At 46.7% G+C, this 21,970-nt stretch overlaps 1 protein-coding gene across 2 annotated transcripts in view; it reads right to left on the bottom strand.

The window, feature by feature from the left end:
- The window catches only part of npas3 (neuronal PAS domain protein 3), a 240,477-nt gene that overhangs the window by 132,193 nt on the left and 86,314 nt on the right, over positions 1-21,970 (bottom strand). For both annotated transcript variants that reach the window (XM_076027729.1, XM_076027730.1), the window contains exon 3: positions 4,404-4,648. In XM_076027729.1, the coding sequence (XP_075883844.1) occupies positions 4,404-4,648 (245 nt within the window). The remainder of the gene's footprint in view (positions 1-4,403; positions 4,649-21,970) is intronic.

The following is a 21,970-nucleotide window of genomic DNA, read 5'->3' as shown; positions in this document are numbered from 1 at the left end:
ATCACAGCGCTGAGGGAGGATGATAAAACGCAACAAATACGGTGAAGGTTTTTATTTATTTATTTTTATTTTTTGATATATTTTCTCTTTTAGAAAGAGCAGACTGGAGGAGACGGTGGTGCAGGAAAGTCTGGCAGAAAAATGGGGAGCCCGACAAACAGCGAGTGGCAGCAAAATTAAAGGACAAAATTCAAAACGCAGACTGAAAGAAAGACGTTGAAGAGGGAGGAGAGAGGACAAGAGAAGAAAGAAAAGAGAAATAACTGTCTGGGGGGAGGAAAAAAAAAAGAGGATGCTGGACAGTGGAGGAGGAGGAGGGGAGACCATTTGAGGTGGTGTACACACACACACACACACACACACACACACACACACACACACACACTGACAGGTTTGTAAAAGTGAAGCAACAGCCTTGAGGTCCTAAAAGCTTCATCTCTGAAAAAAAAAAAAAAAAAAAAAAAAAGAGGAGCGTTGCATTCGTGCACCTGCACCTCCTCACTGAGCCTTTGCTTTGTGTCGTCGGGCAACAATTACACATGTGCAGCTGCCTTTGACCTCTACGCCGGCAGAGGTCACCGGAGTAGAGGTCAAATCAACAAGCAACTCTGACTGGTTGCGAGCCTCGTCTCTGCAGATACACTGACTCACTGGATTCATATTAAGTACAGTGAAGGAAGCGCAACATCTATTTATAGATACTGTGCGAGACACAGTGATTGAGAGCTGCAGCGGGAAGGTTCTTGTTCTCGTGCAGTTTTGAAACGCATCACGTCATGGAATTCCCTTCATCTTGTGAATGGATGATCGAGGTTTGTGCCTATTGAGGCGTCACCAGACAGTTAATATCATTTACAGCCATTGGAAATGTTGCACGTAAGAGCTTCAACAGTGAAAAACCATCTTTTTTTTTTTTTTTGACAGTTTACACGCGTTTAAACTCTGGGAGACACAATTAGGAGATTAAAACCCTTCAGCTCGCTGAGACGTTCAGACCTGCGTGTTTCTCAGGTCACTTCCCTCCCTCCTCCAGGAAGAAAGGAGGCAGAGCGGAGGGAGGGAAGCGACCTGAGAACAAGATGAGTTGAACAGAGAGAAGAAAACAGCAACATGGAGAGAGAGAGAGAGAGACTGAGGGAGAGAGAGAGAGAGAGAGAAAAAAAACAGTAAATGAGAAAATTTCCAGGGGAAGCTATCAACACACACACACACACACACACACACACACACAGACACACACACACACACACGTTCATTACATGAACAAAATCAATAACTCTTTGCAATCTGTACACACACACACACACACACACACACACACACACACACACACACACACACACACACAGACACACACTAAAGTACAATACCAGGAGCAGTAACACAAAACAATTACAAAGGAGTCACATGGACACAGGCTGGTGCAGGAGGATATTCATTCATTAGAGTCAGTCAATATGGGAGAGAATGGGCCACACACACACACACACACACACACACACACACACACACGCACGCACTGTGTCACAGAGTGTGCGTCCTGCACTATGGGCAGAACAATGTGATTAAGTTGCACACCCGCGTGTGATTTTGCACACAAGGTGAGAGCAGTGTGACTTTGCTCCTGCAGTGGTGGATGGAGATGTTCCTCAGCGGCTGAGGAGCAGAACCCAGGGCTCCCTGCTGCTGGTGTGGGAGGAACCGTCCACTCCTCACAGCAGGGGACATCATTCCGTGCTCAAAGCGCAGCATTTAAATCTGCTTTAATTGTGTCATTGTCATAACTACACACCATCAACTGGAATCAATTATCAAGGCAAACTACATGAGGCTCTTCCATCCTTGGAACGCTTGATGTTCAGAGTCTGTGTTTGGAGTTGCAGTGACTGAAGTCCATTCAGCTGCTCCTAATCACCCAGTAGGTTGTCGTCGTTGATTTCACGCATTTATTTTTGTCTCAATGCCTTCAGTGTCTGTTCTCCTTATGACTCACATAACTTTAGTAAAGGCAGCTATAAGCTGACATAAAAAGGCCCGGCTGATTAATTGGGAGTTAAAGGGTCGGCTCCACTTCCGCCCGGGACTGATGGCCGTAAAAAAAACACACCTTCCCGACGCAGGTTTACGGCGGCGGAGACACAGAGCCGGCTGCTGGAGAGGAGGTCCGACCAGTTCCACGTCTTTTATCGGCAAATAAAGTCGCTTTGTGACTTCCTCCCGCAGAAAATAGAGCAGTTTGCAGCGGCTGTTAAAATGCTGTTTGCTTGCAACACGTTGTTGCTTTAGAGACACTCGAAGACACAACCTCAGTTTTGGCTCTTTATTGAAATGACTCTGAAAACTGTTTCATGACTTACTGACGACTAATTCATATCATTTCTTCAAGTTTTGCAGACCGGATTGAAAAGCTTAACGGGCCGCATACGGGCCCCCGGGCCATAGTTTGCCTGGTCCAGACAATTACTGGGCAGGAAAGTTCAGGTGAAGCACTGACGATGGTACAATGCCGATAGAATTGCACGTGCGTGCGTGTGTGTGTGTGTGTGTGTGTGTGTGTGTGTGTGTGTGTGTGTGTGTGTGTGTGTGTGTGTGTGTGCGCGCTCTGGTGTACATTTCTGCTCATTAAAATGCATGCGTCTCTTCAAAGCGTGGACGACAAAGATGCCATCTGTTGTCGCTGTGTAGTCAGATTTTGCACACACACACACACACACACACACACACACACACACACGCGGTGCCATGGCCGCTGAGGAGGAGGAGGAACCCACTTCCTGGAGTTTTTCCTCTACACCTTCACATTCCTACACACTCCAATTTTTTTTGTCGCGCCACATCTGCATCCAGGTAAACTAGCCGCCGTCCCGCTTCTCTCAGCCTCACACACACACACACACACACACACACACACACACACACACACACACACACGCAACCAGGCATTTCAGGCAATTTGCTTTCATCTGCGGGTCATTCCTGCGAGCCCAAACGTCCCTTTTAAAAAGCCAACGCTCCTCTCCTCCTCTTAAGTGCGTCGCACAAAGGGGCCCCATTTCAAAGGCAAATTCCACTTAGATTCACAAGTGCTGTGTACACTCTGCTACTCCAGGCAGAAATTCATCAAAGCTTAATGTTCCCTTCACAGAAAATCACTTAGCGAGAAGCCAGTCAGTTGCCCGTGTTAGCAGTGTTTCTGCATACGTGTGCGTGTGCGTGTGTGTGTGTGTGTGTGTGTGTGTGTGTGTGTTTCATTTCTCCGTGTTGTTTGATAGTAGTTGAAAGGGCCCAACTGTCACCGAGTGTTGCTCACAGTCAGTGTTTGGATTTGCCCATTGAAAGTAAAAGTACACACATATATATATATACATATATATTTTCTCAGTTAGCCTTTAGTTAAATATGAATATGAATGACAGTGATCCATGTGAAGACATGGATCACATCAATGAGTTCTCAATAATTATCAACCGTGACCCAACAAGGTTTGATTTTAGACGCAGCTCAACGAGCTGAGCTATTTTTAGAACAGGCCTGCGAGCTACTAATGTGGTCCTTCGGGGGGGCGCCATGTTGGTGACCCATGACTCGGAGGCTCGCAAGAGGCTGCTACTGTGCTTTAGTGTACAGTGGTGGCAGACCTTTGACCACCTCAAACCAAAGCACAATGTGTGACTTATTCAATAGCTTTCACTCACATCTCTCCATGCATGATCTGAGACCTGAGAACAGTGGCAACACTTTGGAATTTGCGTAACATTTGCGTAATATGGTGTATTGGTTTTAGTCATCGTCACCCGAGTCCGTCATTGAAGCAAAATGACTGCTTAGTTGCTCAGACTCTCTAGTTCAGTGCAGTTCAGCTGCAGAGAGCTGTTAGTGATGAGTGCGACACACAGGTGACTTTAACCACAGTGGATGTCTCATTTTTCTCATAGCCATTTAAGTCGCTGCTTCCCATTTATGTCCAGCCAACGTGTGCAATATGAGTCGTGCCTTAGAGAGACCAGCGAGAAGGTGAAATCGCGTCTACCGACGAGCGATAAGACTGGAGGCCCACTGTACAGTGCAGCTGCATGGATGCTGCAGTAAACTACAAAAAGAAAGATCCAGATATTTACAGATTCGTGGAAAAAAAAATAATCAAAAAACATTGAGTAAATTTACTCTATTGCATCATTTTCATTGATAGTTGAAGTAGAAGAAATTCAAATAAAACATGTTTTGGAAAATGACATTTTCACTCTATCTTCTACAGAAGAAGTAAGACGGATTGGACCTGAGCAGCGGGGGAGTCTTTGCTCAGAGGTTCCTCACAAAAACCCTTCTGCTCTAATCTGAGCTCGGAAGACGTGTGCGTGGCTTTGAACAAACCCCCAGCGCGAGGCCGTCCGGTTCACGCCTACCTTTGACGGAGGTGTTGGGCGGAGGTCCTTCCATGCGCAGGTTCCACGGCGGGTCCCCCTGGTTGGCAAAGTCCCTCATCTTCAGGTAGCTGATGGTGAGGCGGATGATGGAGGCCTTGTCCAGCTGACTGGTGATGGCGCCCGGCAGCGGCAGCATCTTGGCCAGCTCGTAGAACTCAAAGTTCTCCTTCCCCCGCCGCGACCTCGCCGCGTCCCGAGACTTCTCTTTGCGCAGAGCTTGCAGCCTGAAGGCAACACAGACAGTGGGAGGAGGGGACATGATGTGAGACATGATGGATGTAACCAACCAGAGCCATCGCTCTATTAATAGTCAGTAAGTCATAAAAAAAAAAGCTGCATCTTTTTCAGTGTTTTCAGAGTCTTTTCAATAAAGAGCTAAATACCGTTTTTTTTGGGGGGGGGCAAAATAAAAGCGATATTTCTAAAATTTCGACAAAGCACAATTGCGATTTGCAGGTGTTTCCACTGAATGGTGCAAAGCGCATAAGCCGGAATTCTCGGGACGGGATTTCACGGGAATTCCGTTTTCATTTGTTTGTTTACCCGCTTATTCCTATTCAGGGTCACGGGGGTCTGCTGGAGCCTCTCCCAGCTGTCTTAGGGCGAAGGCAGGGGACACCCTGGACAAGTCGCCAGTTCATCGCAGGGCCACATAGAGACAGACAACCATTCACACTCACATGCACACCTACGGACAATTTAGAGTGTTCAATTGACCTCACATGCATGTTTTTGGAGTGTGGGAGGAAGCCGGAGAACCCGGAGAGAACCCACGCAGACACAGGGAGAACATGCAAACTCCACACAGAAAGGTCCCAGGCCCGGGCCCCGGAATCGAACCCACGACCTTCTTGCTGTGAGGCGGCAGCGCTAGCCACTGCGCCACCGTGTCGCCCGCATCCAATCATAACGCACCAAAAAGTGTTTCTGTGACACTGGTGTGATATTCCTCTATACAGATATGTCTGGAAAACCCCTTCATGAGAGCATCAAAACCTTTGAGCCATATTCAAGCGGTTTTTCCAAGATTCCATCACCAGTTTTTATTGCCATATTCAGGTTCTGTGCAGTTCTAGTGCTCATGGGAACGCAGCTACTGACACTAATTTTGTTGCAACTTTGCTTTTCTTCATTTTCAACTGACATTTGTTCTCCATATCCCATGATAGATTGTTTCCTCCTATGAGGTGTCTCACCAAAACACTCCATCCATCTGCTGCTGCTCCGCTGCCCGCCTCTGTCACACTGTACAACCCACTGTGGCCCCGCCAGTCAAGCGGTTTGCCCACTGCAGCATTATGCGGTAGATATTCAAAGTGGTTGCCAGACGACCTGTTCCACCGCGACACCTTTGGCAGAAAGGACGGCGAGCGCCCGGCGGAATCCTTCCAATAAACCCTGTCCACACACATCAACACCTTCCACAAGAACCCCCCCCCCCAGTTTGGATCAAGAGAGTCGCCCCCTTTTTCCTCCCTGCGTTCCTGCATCCTCCCCTCCGTCCTCTCCATCACTTTCCACTCTATCAGGTTACATCAGAGAGCTGCTCTGTTTACTCTCCCTCCCTTTCACCCTTCAACAACGGTGGTGACGACCATACTTTCCCGCGGCCTCTCATCATCATCGGACGCCGCTGTGAATTAAGTCGGCAATAAATCAGCTGCTTAAAACCTCTGTAGGCTTTCCGCCGGCCACACACACACACACACACACACACACACACACACACACACACACGGGCACGGCGCACGCTGGCGCGCACGCATGAAGACAGGTGATTAATTTTTTCCCAGGGCTGAGACGAGAGGGGGAAAAGCGGGAGAGAAAGTGTTAGCGGGGTAAAAGAGGGATGGAGGAGGAGATGGAGGGACAGCAGACAAACACTTTGGAGGGGAGGAGGAGAAAGAGGAGGAGGAGGAGGAGGAGCTGTTTAGAGCCGCGGATGAAAAATGGCTGTCGTTCAAACGACAATATCATTTTCATAGTGTTTATCAGCGGAGAAGAAGAAGCGGTGAGTGAAAAGATGTGGAGCGAGAAGGCGAGCAGGGAGTTTCTCTTTGCTCGCAGCAGCTCGTTTCCTGACGAATGAGGACGAAAGGGCCAGTTTGACAATTTGGACCAATTCGTCATGATCCTAATAGTCATATGAGTCAATATGTTCCCTTTAATTCTCAGTCCGCGTTGTTCTGAGAGCTCTGCGTGGCGGTGAGGTACATGTGAACGGTGCAGATCTCTCTTCCTCAAAACTCAGCATTGCTGACAATGAAAAACACTCTGGTGGACAAGCTGTGTCCTGCACGTTCACCAGGCTTTGAGATAATAACTGTGTAACTGTGCAATTATGAGTTGAATGTGCAGGAGAGCATTCTAGAGGAGGAAATAACCATCACTTCAACGCATGCATGTGAACTTTGGGAAGTTTTTGCACGGCTGCAAATTTAGCATCCAGCACCTTTTGAGATTTGTGTTTCAAAACTTTCCAGAAGACGGAGTCTTGACGCCCTGCAAGACCCACAAACAGCCTCTGACACACTGACACTGACTCTGTGCTGGTCTGAGTTCAGTCCGCATAGTTCAGTCATTGCTGAAGGCAGCAGGGAGCGTGATGACCGGCCATTATTAGGGCCATTATTATTATATAGCATGAGACAGAGTTGGATGTAATCATTAACAGTGGGTTTAGTTTCAGTGTGACTTTCCAGATAAAGAGCGGCCGCTGGACGCTGGCTGTTGCACTGGCTGTTGCACTGGACCCAGCAGTCAGAACCCTGAGGGAGAGGAGCAGCCGAGGCTCATCAGGCCGCTGAGAGAGCGCCAACCCATGGCTGGATCTATCATTGCATCTCGCTGGTCAAACACCGTCAGCTCTTTCTATACGGCGGTTCAGACGCAGGCGCACATCCAACGGTTCCGTTTGAACACGTTAAAAAAAAAAGTGTTGGAACCGCTTTCTGGTCGTCTGTGTGTGAATCTCACCATGAGCAATATTAACTTTCTGTCAGTTGTGTCGTTTCATCAAATAGTGCTGCAGGAGTCCAGGAGATCCCAGGTCACTGTGCCTCGATGGAGTCTGGAGACACAGTAGCCTTGATAATATGATGCAAGGCATCATTAACTCCGCTCATTCCAATGATTCTCATTTCTTCTAGGCCTAAATTCATTTAATCATTTAAGTTCTTTAAAAAAATAAAAAAAAAATGCATCAGCATATTTCTAGGATATTGAAAATATATACATTTAGCTTTAATTGCCATTATTTTATTTAATTGCTGCATATTAGAATAATTTACACCAAGTCCCAGGACTTATTTTCTTGCCTCTCACACTTTATTTTCAAGGATATTGTCAAAGCGGTCTCTACGTTTTCACCGAGGGGAAGGTCTGCAAAATGGATTACGTGCACCTTCTCATATCATGATGTTATTAAACAGGCTCGGCTCCTCTCATTCATCGCCTCTGTGCGAGCCTCCATCTGCTGGGAGACCGGCGGCAGCCGCCACACAATTTATTTGTTCCGCAAACTTGGAAAGCATTAAGTTGATAGACGACAAATATGTCTTTATGTCTGTCTGCAGTGTGTGTGCGTGTGTGTGTGTGTGTGTGTGTGTTTGTAAGAGGGTAAGTGGACAGAAGGGTGTGTTTGACCTTGACTCAAAGTGACATATTTATCATGTCGCGGCTGAGTAGGTAAAAGCGACACTTGTTGTGATTGTGCGCGTGTGTGTGCGTGTGTGTGTGTGTGTCTGTGTCTGTGTGTCTGCTGGGATCGTATAAACATGAAATGAGACGGTGTTGTAAAGTAAAGCCGGGTGCCTTGATGGTGTTTTAAAAAGCTCGTCGAGGTCGGCCATGCGCTCTTGTGTGTGTGTGTGTGTGTGTGTGTGTGTGTGTGTGTGTGTGTGAGTGCGTGCCAGTGTGTTTGTGTGTGGAGCGTCGTAAAGTTCAGCAAGGTGGGTCGATGGCTTTTTAAAGAGATTGTCAGATGAAAGGAGGAGATATGCCGCTGCTTTGTGTCCGCACGTGCGGCAAACGGCTCTAAGGTCGCGGCGAGCCGCTCTGAAGGTCACCGGGCGGTTGAGGTTCGACTGCGGGTCAACTGAAGGTCACGCTGGCCATTAGTCCTATGACAGGATGTGATTTACTGTCGGAGGTCATCACCAACGACGGTTAATTGGTGTTTCACGCTCGCCAGTTTGGTGATCTTGCACACCAGCTGCAGTGCAGCTCATCCTGCAGACGACCACTGCCACGGACCATCCACTGCTATATACTGTGTATACAAGCAGGAGTAACGAGGGCAAGACGCAGCGGCAGCTCAAGGTAAATTAGAAAGAGGTCAAATGAGGATGAATAGAAGAAACAGAAAGAAGAAACTCCCTCGAGTGAGGGAGCTAAAGACAGTAGCATGGAGGCTACGCACAGCAGCCTTGATGGAATTTTCTCCAAGAATAACAGAAAGCTGAACTCTGATGTGCTTTGACTTTAGCCTGTTGTGTGGCAGCAAATCTGTGATAGGCTGGTAGTCCCTAAAATCCCCTGACAAGGTTCCCTTTTTCACATTAAAATGCTTATTTTACAACCCATAAAGTGAATGGAGTTACCAAGTGGAGATGTTAAATCCAAAGCTACAGCAGCATTCCCTCTGGTTCCCAGGTTAGTGGAGGTGTGGTTAGTATCACTGACCTGCTCACCTGTTCACCAACTGACCAGTGTGTATGCTAGATGGCCAAAGATCTGGGCTGAACAACAACTCAACCAACAGCATTGAAACTAAACTGCAGGGTCTGAGACACTCTTAACATCAGTTCTTCAGGAAGACAGAGAAGTACCGAGCGACACAAAGTGTCTACAAAAACTGATACATGAAGTGTCAGGAAATAAACACAAAATTGCTGAGACTTGATATCGTCTCAGTGTTTACTTTGCCGGCTCTCACGTCTCGTTTGTGACAATGACTTCAGAACCTTGACCTTTATTTTTTGCTCTCCCAGCCAGGTCCAATAACAGTCATTTGCAATGTTTCCATCTTGAGGCTATTCTGACTCGAAATGTACGACAAAACACAATGCTAGCCCTGTAATCGGTCTGTGCGTTGACGTGACGTGTCGACTTCCTGGCAGTTTGCAGCGATTTCTTTCTGAAATTAGTGACAGCGACGGTGGCAGGGGGAGTCTGGTGGCCTCTCTCAAGCCAGGAGTGGGGCTGAGCTACTTCCTGCTGCAAAGATGCCACTTCAAAGGGGGTTGGGACTCATCTAAAAACTACACACAGGGTGCAAAACCAAAATGACAGTGCAGTGAAGGGACCTCTGTCTCTCCATGAGGGCGTTCCTTGATGTGATGCAGCAGAAATTGATTGACATGTATTGGTAAGATAATGGAGTCCTCGTTGGCTATTTCACTTTGTAACAATGTAACTATTATTACTGCTGGCATGGGAGTAAAAGTACACAAGAGTACTTGCTTACACAAAGCATACAACTTGAGAAACTGACCGTTAGCGCTAACAGCTAGCTAGTGAATGGGGGCTGTAACTATGAACTGTGAATTATTGCTTTAATATACAACAAAAACCCAACTTCTTGATAGTAACTGTGGTACCTGCTGGGTGATTTATTCTTAGTATTATTTTTTTAACTTATGTGACAGCTTTCAGACTCCCTGACAGAAACTTAATCACCAGATAAAATCAAACGTCATCTTTCGGGGCAGCACGTCAACTCTTGACTGCGTTGCTACACGTCTCAGACACCTTTGCTTTCCCTCTCGCCTCACTTTCCCCACGACAGAACTCAATCTGACTTCTATTTGAATTTTCTGAATTATCTCGCAGCTTATTTCTCCTGTTAGTCCCAGACATGAGAGTATCTGTTTACACGTTCTTCTCTCTCCATCCGTGGGAGGTGTGGGGAGACAAACTGAGAGGAAAAGGAATATTTTATTGTTCATTTAAAGAGATGAAAATGCACACAAGGGCGTCTCCCTGGCGAGATAAAGAAATATGGCCAGAGAGATGCAGCTGGGAGATAAAAGTCTAAAAGTTGCTGCTCGGAAGCCGACGGAGGAACCCCAGAAGGTGCGAGGTCATGACCGGCGATAGCCATCACACACACTGTTTTACAATTCTGTGTTGGAGGCGCCTAACAATCGACGGCAATCTCTTTTTGCACACACAAACCCAAAACGGATTAAACTCAAACAAAGGCCCAATAGATGGACGACGAGATACGAGCGTGCCGGCCGGAAACCAACTTTTCCGATGTGATGGAAAGAGATATTCAGCAGACACTAAGACACCATAAATCAGGAAGAGTATGCATTACGACTGCTGTCTGTATAGCAGAACTGGAAACACACATTGGCAAGATAAAGAAAGGAGCGCTTTAGGTCTGCATGGATTAATAAATGGGAAGCTCACAAGGGTGCTCGACCTGGAGCCAAGACTTCAAGAATTAACTGCTGCTGATCCATCTTGAAAAAACTGAATAATGCATGAGTCGTTCTCGGCCAAAAAGGAAGAGCGCAGGTCCAACCAGTGTCGACCGTGACAGTGGCGCAGCAGCAGCCAAGTGCAATACAAGCAAGGAGGCCAGGACGACCTGAGGAGACCTCAGTGCTCGTCATCATCTCCAGCCAACTGAGGTCATTTTCTGTCTCTTCCTCTCCAGGACTGATGAAGACACACTGATGAAGACACGCTGCTGTTTGGCAATTTAACTGATGGAGGCTCTAGAGTGTCAGTGATGGAAATCCGGTTGTTTCTAGTCGGCATTTGGTTCAGTTCACCAGAAAGTGCCAGATCTTCATCGAACCACTCATATTGTTTTTTTTTTTTTCCAAATTTTGAAATTATATCTTTATTTGGAACGTCACAGTACGGCAGAATTCGAGCTAATGAAGATAAAAGTCTTCCATTGTTTGGTATTGTGCATCATCCAGCAACCTCCTTTGGAATGTAGTCAGATGTGTTGAACACTCAACTGTAGAGAACTTTGATACGACTTCATTCAGAGTCAAACAGTTCACAAGGACAGTGAGCAAACAAATAAGAACCTGAGGGTCACCTGCTGTCGCCACTACAATAAAACATCCATAAGAAACGAAATCAGCCATTTGAAAAGAAAAATAAGTAGTAAACAGCCTCTAAATTAGAGAGAATAAACTTGGGCACCAGAAGCCAGTAAAAGTGAAGTTACCCCTGAGAAAATGTGTAAATAGAACAAATCTAAGAATATAAGTAAAGCAAAGAGGAGGAGAAGATGAGAAGATGAGAAGAAGGAGGGCTGAGATGTTTCTTTCTGCTCCACCTCTGCCTGATCTCCCTGCACTTCTCTTTCTTCCCCTCTATATTTCAATTCGGCCAATCAGGTGACCCGCGGCCGAGGGTTCCACCCTGTCAAGTCCAGAGAGGAGACGCACACACACACACGAGCGCACACACACACACACACGAGCACACACACGCACACACACACACGAGCACACACACACACACACACAGACAAAAGGCCCTTCAGGAGGAGGGTAATTGCTTCCATGGCGATGGGAAAGGAAGGCAGAGAACAAGTGTCACTTTGGATTAAGCCCCGCCTGCTGACATCGCCATGGCGATGACACCGCCGCTCACTAGCAGAGTGTGTGTTCACTGATCAGAGGAGTAAGTGCCAAAACCAATCTGCCTACTGAGAGAGCGGGCTTTGGAAGGGGAGGGAGAGAGAGAGAGAGAGAGAGAGAGGGAGGGAGGACCGGGAAGGGAAAGAAAGAAAGTGTGCAAATGGAGGGATGAGGAAAGGCTGTGAGAGATGGACGAGGAAATAAAAGAACAGGGGGCAAACGAGTGTCAGTGTGACGGAAGATAAGAAGAGACGGATCTGAACAGAAAGACACGAACAGAAATGCAAGCGGGAGGAGGAAGAGAGGGAGATGAGGCGGAAAACAAAAGAGGGACGCGGGGAGAGAGGGGTCGAGTCAGAGGGACGGGGGGAGAGGAGGGAGAGGTTAGTGGAGGAGAGAGGGAGGGGGGAGAGAGAGGGAGAGAGAGGGAGAGAGAGGGAGAGAGAGAGAGGGAGTTGTATTGATCGGAGAGACAAAATAAGCCGACCGTTTGGTGAAATAAAGCCAACAAATTATGGGATTAAAACCTGCAGAGAGCAAGAAAGAGAGAAAGAGAGAGATCTGAGAGTGTGTGTGTGTGTGTATGTGTGTGTGTGTGTGTGTGTAAGGCAGAGTGTTTTTAGTCAGGACAAAGTTGAACGGTTTCTCATCTGAAGCTGAATTATAAAAAAAAAAAAATCATCTCAAATTTTCATCACAACCGTAACCAGCGAGAACAATTTACATAGTTGGAAGTGAAACTTCTTCATAACTGACTTTTATATTGTTGCATTTAAGCTTTGGTCTCATGTCTCTGTATTAAGGCGTACAGCCAATAGACCAAAATCATCACTAATTGAAATGACACTAATCCAGGTTCTTCCTGTTGTTGCCGTTTATTTCTCGTTTGTCTGCGACTGGTAAACGACTACTGATGGATGGATAGATGGATAGATGGATGGATGGATGGATGGATGGATGAATGGATGGATGGATGGCTGGCTGGATGGATAGATAGATAGATGGATGGATAGATAGATAGATGGATGGATAGATAGATGGATGATAGATATTAAAGCATCAATAAATTACAACCATATTAGCCTGTTGCTACCCTCTGGTGTACTTAGACACTTCAAACATAACCACAGCTAACCACTGGCAGTATTAATAATAATAATAATAAGAGTGCTGCTGCCCGTGAGGAGCATTAAGAGAAAAACACACAGCGTGTTCCCCGTATTGCCAGTATAAACTTTAATCTGCTATTTGGAGGCTGCCTAAAGGACACAGAGGTGTGTTTAAGTGTGTGGGGGAGGAGGTGAGGGAGGTGTTGGTGGTGGTGGGGGGGGGTGTTGATGATGGAACCAGGAAGCCTGGACTCGGACTCCCGCCGTCAGAGACGCACACACGCAGACACGGCGGCGTCATTAGCAGGATAATCATCCTCCAGCTGGATGGTGGTGATGGAGGAGCTGCAGCAGCTCCAGCAGAGAGCTGCTGGTAAGACCCTCCGTCCCACTGAGAGACAGGGCTGGGGGGGGATTAGCGAGGATGAAGAGGAGGATGAAGACCTGGGCTGCTGGAGGTTAAGTCAGAGGAACGTATAGGATCAGCGTGGGAGGAGAAGACGAGAGGAGAGGAGGGGAGGAGAGGAGAGGGGAGAGAGAGAGAGAGAGAGAGAGAGAGAGAGAGAGAGAGAGAGAGAGAGAGAGAGGAGAGGAGAGGGACAGAGAGAGAGGAGAGAGAGAGAGAGGAGAGGGGAGGAGAGGAGAGAGGAGAGGGAGAAGAGGAGAGGAGGAGAGGAGAGGAGAGAGGAGGGAGAGGGAGAGGAGGAGAGGAGAGAGAGAGAGGAGAGGGAAAGGAGGAGAGGGGAGAAGAGGAGAGGAGGGGAGGAGAGGGAGAGGAGAGAGAGGAGAGAGAGAGGAGAGAGAGAGGAGAGAGAGAGGAGAGGAGGAGAGGAGAGGGACAGAGAGAGAGGAGAGAGAGAGAGAGGAGAGGGGAGGAGAGGAGAGAGGAGAGGGAGAAGAGGAGAGGAGAGGAGAGGGAGAGGAGGAGAGGGGAGAAGAGGAGAGGAGTGGAGGAGAGGAGAGAGAGAGGAGAGGGAGAGGAGGAGACGGGAGGAGAGGAGAGAGAGAGAGGAGAGGGAGAGGAGGAGACGGGAGAGAGAGAGGAGAGGGAAAGGAGGAGAGGGGAGAAGAGGAGAGGAGGGGAGGAGAGGGAGAGGAGGAGAGAGAGGAGAGAGAGGAGAGAGAGGAGAGAGAGGAGGGGAGAGGGGAGGAGAGGAGAGAGGAGAGGGAGAAGAGGAGAGGAGGGGAGGAGAGGGAGAGGAGGAGAGGAGAGGAGAGAGAGGAGAGAGAGGAGAGAGAGGAGGGGAGAGGAGAGGAGAGAGAGGAGAGAGAGAGAGGAGAGAGAGAGAGGAGAGAGAGGAGAGGAGAGGCTGACTGGAGCTAAATGACGGCTCAGTCAACGGCTCCTCACTCTGCTCCTCACTCTGCTCCTCACTCCTCACTCTGCTCCTCACTCTGCTCCGCACTCTGCTCCTCACTCAGGTTGGCTGAACAAGTGCATGCAGAATATTGCTTTGGTAATATTAATAGGTAACGCTTTATGATAATGATGGTTTATAAGACATTTATTAGCCATTAGTAGATATTAGTGCATGGTTAACTAATCATGAAGACATGTAGATGCCATAAGATATTTTATAACCTACTGGAAGATATTGAACTAACTATTAACAAATCATTTACAAACATTTTAAATGGTTATGTAACCATTTATAACAGAAGTTGTGCAACATTTATATATTATATTAAACACTATTAAAAACCCTGCATGTTTGGAAATGATATGAATTCATATTAATATTAATTTGAGCTACTAAACAGGTTAGGAAACAACAAGTTATTGATTTGCTCTCTCTGGTTTATTCTTGCTTGTTGCAACAGCAGCAGGTTCAGGTTTTATCATGCATTAGCACATTTTAATTTGTGTTTTTTTTTTTTTTTTTCATTTCTGTATTACCACATTTGAATTTATTTTGACCTGTTTTGGCAGTGACATTCTCCTCCCCCACCACTCCATCATATATCACATGTTGTGTTCTTTAAAATGTTAATTTGTGTCCACTGGATGCGTCCTGGTCTGGCAGTTGTCATGTTTACAAAAAAAAAAAAAAAAATATTCATTGTTTGCTGTTATTATCATTATCATACATATTTTTTTTTTTTAGAACTGCTTCTGGTTTTTACATATGTATTGTTTTTTTTTGTTTTTTTTTTTTTTTTAGTAAACAGTGTGTTCATCATTCTTAAAGCCTAATTAAACCAACCAAACGCACAGTGGCATCATTTCCTTGACGTTCTATAGGTTACATTCACTTTGTTTTGGCTCGGAGACATTTTATTATTCAATTCCAACACTTATCTTTCCTGGAAGGAAGCTGTTCATTAATAAATAAGTACAAAAAAAAAAAAAAAAAAAAAGAAAAATTACCATTAAGCAAATCTTGAGACTCATATAATGAACATTGCGGCTTAATAATGCAAATTTTATGGACATGAGGAAAAAACATAATCAATGACTTGAGATAAATTGGAAGAGGAATTAATGACAAGTAGACCTGACGCACCGCAACAAATCACGCACACGCAGAAAGAAAGACAGCAGTGGCGTCAGTGTCGTATTAATATAAAACTCAACAAATACATGAAAAAACAAAACCGATAACGGCTGCAGCGTTCATCACTCACACTGGAAAAATGATCTTCTGCTGCTGCTGCTGCTGCTGCTGCTGCTGCTGCTGCTGGGTTTTCATTATCACGTTCAACACGCAAGCGGAGCAGAAACTCAGACTGAATGTTGTCCATGACGCTGCGTTGTTTCATGTTGTCAATTTGTTATTATTATATTATATGTATATTATATTATTATTTTCACGTCTCTGTGTGTGTCTGTGTGCGTGTGTGTGTGTGTGCGTGTGCGTGTGTGTGTGAGAGGGCACCCGAGGTGAGGGAGGGGTGGAGGCGCAGACGCCGGGCGAAGGAGGATAAAAAAACAAAGGTGGAGCCGGTGGGGCAGCTGAGGGGAGAATGAGCGAGGGATGATGAAAGGGAGAGGCAAGAGGAGGAGAAGGAGGCGACAGCTGCGCGGGAAAGTTTAATCATCTTCACCTTCACCTCCTCTGAACTCGTCCACACCCTCCTCCTCCTCCTCCCCCCCCCCCCCTCCTCACCTGCCTCGTTCCTCCCTTTGCCTCCTTTCCTCCCCTTGTTTTTTGTGCTCCTCCCTCCTCTTCATCTTTTTCCTCCACCTCTGCTCTGCTTCTCCTCCTCCTCCCTGCGCTCCACCCGTCTTTCACTTCTCTTCTATCGTTTGGCGCTTCAGAGGCCGTTGCTGCGATTTATGGAATATGGATTAAACGGAAAAAGTGTGAAAATGTAGAGTAGCCACCCTTCATATGAAATATATACAACATGCTCGATGTCTTCAGTGTGCATCTACAGTGTAGAAAGCAGTGAAGATAGAGAAGAAACAGGCGCGTCCACACTGTTGACTGCTGGTGGTCGGGTATGAACCATCCTATTATTCTACTGTACTGCCAGCGCACACTTTTATTAAGGTATTTATGGGCAACAGGTTCATTTTTTTTTACCAATATAAAAAGCAGAAATCCGGCCAGATTTTACAGACAGGACCTCTAATTGTCACTTCCACCATCAAGCTTTGCTCCTTCATCCCTCCATTCACCCCTCCAGCTTCCATCCTGTGGCCGAACTTCCTCCTCTTCCTCCTCTTCCTCCTCTTTCCTCCTCTGGCCACATTCCACCGTCCATCTTCCCTGTTTGAAACTTGGAATTCTGCCCTCGTCACACCTTTCTCCTCCTCCCTCCTCCCCCGCTTCCCTTCCTTTACATGGAACTTATGTTTGCTCCTCCTCCCCTCCGTCTCCTGTCCTCCCTCTCTCCCTCTCTCTTCCACTCTACGGCCTCTCTTCCTCCGCTCATCCTTCCTTTCCCTGCTCCTCCTCCTCCCCGGGTTCAGTGGTGTGGAACCGCTCAGTATTAGCTCTGAAATTAGCAGCAGTCCCTCGTTAAAGAGTTGGCAGGAGTACACACACACACACACTCTCTCGTGCACAGCGCCACACACACACGCACACACACGCTGAGTTAATGGTATAAAAGCGGCTGCCACCTCAGAGACACAAAATTACTTGAGACCTTCTTCTTTTTTTCCCTTCATGTCTTTATCATTTCTTTTTTTCCTTTTTTCTTTCCCTCGCCACGGTCCTTCCTCCGCCTCCTTCTCTCTTTTATATCCCGCCATCACCTCCTCCTCCTCCTCCTCCTCCTCCCTTAACTGTGTTCCGTCTCCTATTGTCCTCCTGTAACCTTCATAGCTAGAGACATCTCTCTCTCTCTCTCTCTCTCTCTCTCTCTCTCTCACTCTCTCTCTCTCTCCCTCTGTCTCTCTCTCCTCCTCTCTGGCTCACGGCCAGCAGACAGTGACTGACTCTTCCTCCCCTGACAACCTCCATCACCCTCTTTATGTCTCCTTCCATCCCTCCCTCCCTCCCTCCCTTCTCTGCCTTTTCAACATTTCCATTTTTTTTCTTCCTCTTTTCCTCCCTTCCCTTTACAGTCTTGTCTCGCTATTTTTCCCGGCTTCTTCTCTTCCCCATTTAATTTGTTCTTTGGTTTTTGTCAATACTTCCTGCATTTGTTACCTCTTCTCTCCTCCTGGATTTCCCTCTTCCTCTCTTCCTTATTCCCCACTGTTTCCCCTCAATTCCACTTTATTTGATTTCTCTCTCTCTCTCTCTCTCTCTCTCTCTCTCTCTCTCTCTCTCTCTCTCTCTCTCCTGTTGTACTTAGTTTTCAGCCACTTTCTTTTCTATTTTTTTTTCACCCGACCAATTTCAAGTGAACACAACCCAAACAAAAGAACGGGAGAAAATGAAATGCTGCAATTGTTTATATATAAATGTAGGGGGAAAAAAGCCGCCTCATGCATTTGCAATGTGCTGTATTGAGAAGAATCAGCTTTAAGTCTCCTGGTGCAGTTTATTTCAGTGCAGTCTCTGACATTCACCCACATGACGTCGACAAGATGACGTCATGGGCACCACCCACAGTACAACAACTACAAGAACTACGAGAATGTAGTTTCCTCTCATTAGCAATTAATAACAATTTCCATTGGTTTGTGGGCCGGTGATGCAGCCAAAACCTTCTGAATGGCAAAAACAAGAATTCTCAGGATGATAATTAACGACGATCATTGGGATTGTGTTCACACTGAAAGCTCCAAAAACGTTTTTTTTTTTTTCATCCCCGAATTCGTATTTAAATGATATATTCGATGCAAGTCAAATAGAGTCCACTTGTCAAGTAACTACAGAGGGAAAAACAGTCAGAAGGTTTCGTAGTTTCCACAGTGAACAGAAACACTCTCCTTATGTTTGCTTATTTCACCTCATTGTGCTGCGCTAAGGAAACACTGAGCCCTGGTGTGGAATTCAAGCATAGTTACCAGAGGAGGAGAGACTCACCTAAACAGGGAAACCTTTGATGTGAACATTAAGATGCTCGATAGAAGACACAAGTAGTGAAAAAGCAAAACTGCTTGTGAATGATGTGTGTTTGTGTGTGTGTGTGTGTGTTTGTGTGTGTGTGTGGGTTTGTGTGTGTGTGTGTGTGTGTGCGTGTGTGTGGTTTTCAGGAGGAGGAGGCGTCGCTGCGAATCATCATCAACACGACGCCACGCAGACACACGGCCAGCAACTAGACTCCAGCCTCAGCAGGCTCAGGCAGAATCAGGGCCCGGCAGAGAGGCGTGCGCGCGCGCGCGTGTGTGTGTGTGTGTGTGTGTGTGTGTGTGTGTGCGTGTGTGTGTGTGTGTGTAAAACCAGGTATTTTGGCACAATATCACAAAAAGGCACACACACACACACACACACGCGCGCGCAAGCAGGAAAACACACTCGGAATGTGGTGTAACCTCTCCACAGGCCTGTGAGCTCTACAGAGCTAATTAGTTTGGCAACAGAGTCAGAACAACATACCTTTGGCCTACAACAGCCCCTGACACACACACACACACACACACACACACACACACACACACACACACGGCAGTGAGAACTAACACGCTCTGCTGCAGAGCAGCAACATCTCCGTTTGTCGTCCTCTCTGATGCTCTGCAGAGCAGCTCGGCTCCGACCGTCACCTCACTTCACTGCGTTACACATCTGCAAGTATTCATTCGCCTTTCCTCATTTGTACATTAGGTTACCTTTAATATAAGAATTAACATATTTTTTTCCTGATGTTGTTTACCTTTGTAGAAAAAAAACATACATTTTCAAAAGCGAGTTTAACATCTTGGGTAAAAGACACAAGATGCTGATTTTTTTATTTTAAATATTATATTATATTATATTATATTGTGTAATAATTATATTATATTATATTATATTTTTTGCAGACACACGTACAGGTTGAAGTCAACGCCACTCTAAAGCTTTTTCTTTACACTTTGTTAGTTTTATTCCTCTGCTGCAGGGAAGCTCGGCCATGGCTCTGAGCAGAGATTAATACTCACATAGGTTTTATACTTTCTGTATTTAATGCTAAAATTTTAGCCGGCTACTCTTCCTGGATTCTCAGCCTGGCCGTTTCTAATTGGCTGACGTCTAAAGTCCTGATAAACGCGGTAAAGAATAAAGTCTGTGAGCATCTGCTGAATAAATGATAGGAAAGTAATGTAACAAATCACATATGATTGCAGGAGAATTTAATTTGTTGCACTAATTATTGTTGTTAGGTCTGAGTGGCAGCAATAAGGCGTCAGACTCACTGTCATCTGTGTTTGCCGTGTGCAGCCAGGCTTCCTCCACCACTGAGGGTTGGAGCGTCGAGTGTTAACTCTGAAGCGCTCCTTTCTATTCTTCTATTCATGTCGGCGCCGCAGCGTCGGAGCGCTTCACGCTTCCTCGCTGTGTGTCGTCCTGCCAGGGAACTGCCTTCAACCGAGGAAAACTAAAGGGAAAAAAACAGCTAAATAATTGATGCCGCTCACAGCGCGCTCTCTCTTCCTGCCTTACCTCGCTGACCTGTTGTTGTTGTTGTTGTTGTTGTTGTTGTTGTTGTTGACTTGAGAGCCGGAAGCATTTAACAAACACTGACGCCAGACAGAGGAAGGAGGAAAAGGCAGGTGGGAAAGAAGGAGAAGACACTAGAAGTACAGATCCAAAGCCAGCCACGTAGCCGACACACACACACACACACACACACTAAACAAATGTGTGCGTCACAATAAGATACAAAAGATGGTGTGTTTCTAAATTCCTACAATGTGAATGTCTTCTCTGCTCCTTCTTAGTCTATAAATATCTTTATTTTATTTATTTTGTTCTTTTTAATCAATAAAAATTCCCCAAATTGGGATTAATAAAGGTTTCTTCTTCTTCTTTGGTTTGTTTTTTTTTGTATTTTTCCTGCCAATGACAGTGAAAGCGCTGTTCACCGCTGAGGAGCCCGACTGACTAACAAGGCAGTGGATTAATGGACCGACTAAGTTCTGCTCTGGGTTTTTGCATTTATCTTCGCCGCAACACATCTCGGTTTTGTTTAACCGTCTGAGGGAGAACAGGAGGTATCAGAAAAACACTGGAAAGGGCCGGTGGAAAAGGGAAAATTGAGAGCGGACGGTCGGGAAGAACAGGTGGCGCCCGAGAAGGCGTGGGGTGGGGGGTGCGGGGCGAGGGAGGGGTACAGAAATGCAACAGCGGGGCGACAGGAAGGAGAAGAAGTTTCCTCGGCGGAACGCGAGGAGACACACAGAGTGGAGTGAATGGACCAGGCCAGCGAGAAGAAGGGGGAGGATTTGCATAAACACTCACTCCGCCTTTGTTGGCAGCAATTAGCCTCAATAGCTTTTAGCTTTCCGTCCGTACAAAGGCTCTGTGTGGGTGGAAAAAAGAGCAGCTTCCTCTGATACAGCCGCAGAGTGTGGGAAATTACAAGCGGAGAGGCTGAGCGCCGGCGTCAACAGCGAGCCAAGCAGGCGGAGTGAAGAACAGAGAGCGAAGGAGGACGAGGAGAGAGAAAGGATCCGGCTTTGCTTTAAATGGGAGCACTTAGGAACCAAAGGAGGGAACCGCAGTGGACGCGGGCTCGGAGTGGAGCTGGTTCTGGAGAGTTTGTCAGCAACAACGCGCTGCTGGTTGAGTTGGTTTTCTATTCAGCCAGGAGCAGGATGGAGCCACAAAGGTCAAAGGGTTCAGTTGGAACATAGAAGAGCGTCAGGAGCAGCTGCACTGCAAGGTTGCTCCGCATGACGCTTCCTTTGAGATATGTCAGTCTTTATCCTAATGTCTGTCAGTGGGGGGCGCCGTCAGGACCAGTGAGGTCTTCTCTGCTGGCCTGAACTAACACTTGTCTTTCCCTCGTAAATATGATACTAAAGTTATTTCCCATAGTCTGGTGTCTTCATCTCATACTATCCACTTGGTTCTGCTGCTTCCATTGTTCTATATTACAGTAGAGGTTTCATCCAATCATATTTCAGCTGGCTTGTGTTGTCAGGTTTCTGTGAAATCTGCCTGAGGCCTTCAGAATCAACACTGCAGCCTCCTGTTGGCTGTAAGTGAACGCACCGCAGTCGGTTATCAGACCTGAAGTCTGCAATGCCAAAGTCAGCTGGCCTAACGCTGAGCTTCACGTGTACGTGCCCTGTGATTGGATAAGCCCTCGTGAGAGCCTGAAAGACTCAATGAAATGTGGAGATCTGTTAGCGAGCACCATGAAGTCACCATGGCTGAGGGAGAAGGCCCAGAGTTAGTCAACAAATCATCTGGAGATCCCAAAGGGAGGAGAAGGTAAACTACCGAATCATTTGCAATTTATCACGTAAATAACGTGGCACATTTTTGTTGAGTGGTTTTGC

This window comes from Nelusetta ayraudi, unplaced genomic scaffold (assembly GCF_046127955.1).
Source record: "Nelusetta ayraudi isolate G7.1 ecotype Tasmania unplaced genomic scaffold, CSIRO-AGI_Nayr_v1 ptg000021l, whole genome shotgun sequence".
Classification (NCBI taxonomy): domain Eukaryota; kingdom Metazoa; phylum Chordata; class Actinopteri; order Tetraodontiformes; family Monacanthidae; genus Nelusetta; species Nelusetta ayraudi.
Note: the sequence above shows the minus strand (reverse complement) of the source record. Positions and strands in the feature narration are given on the sequence as shown.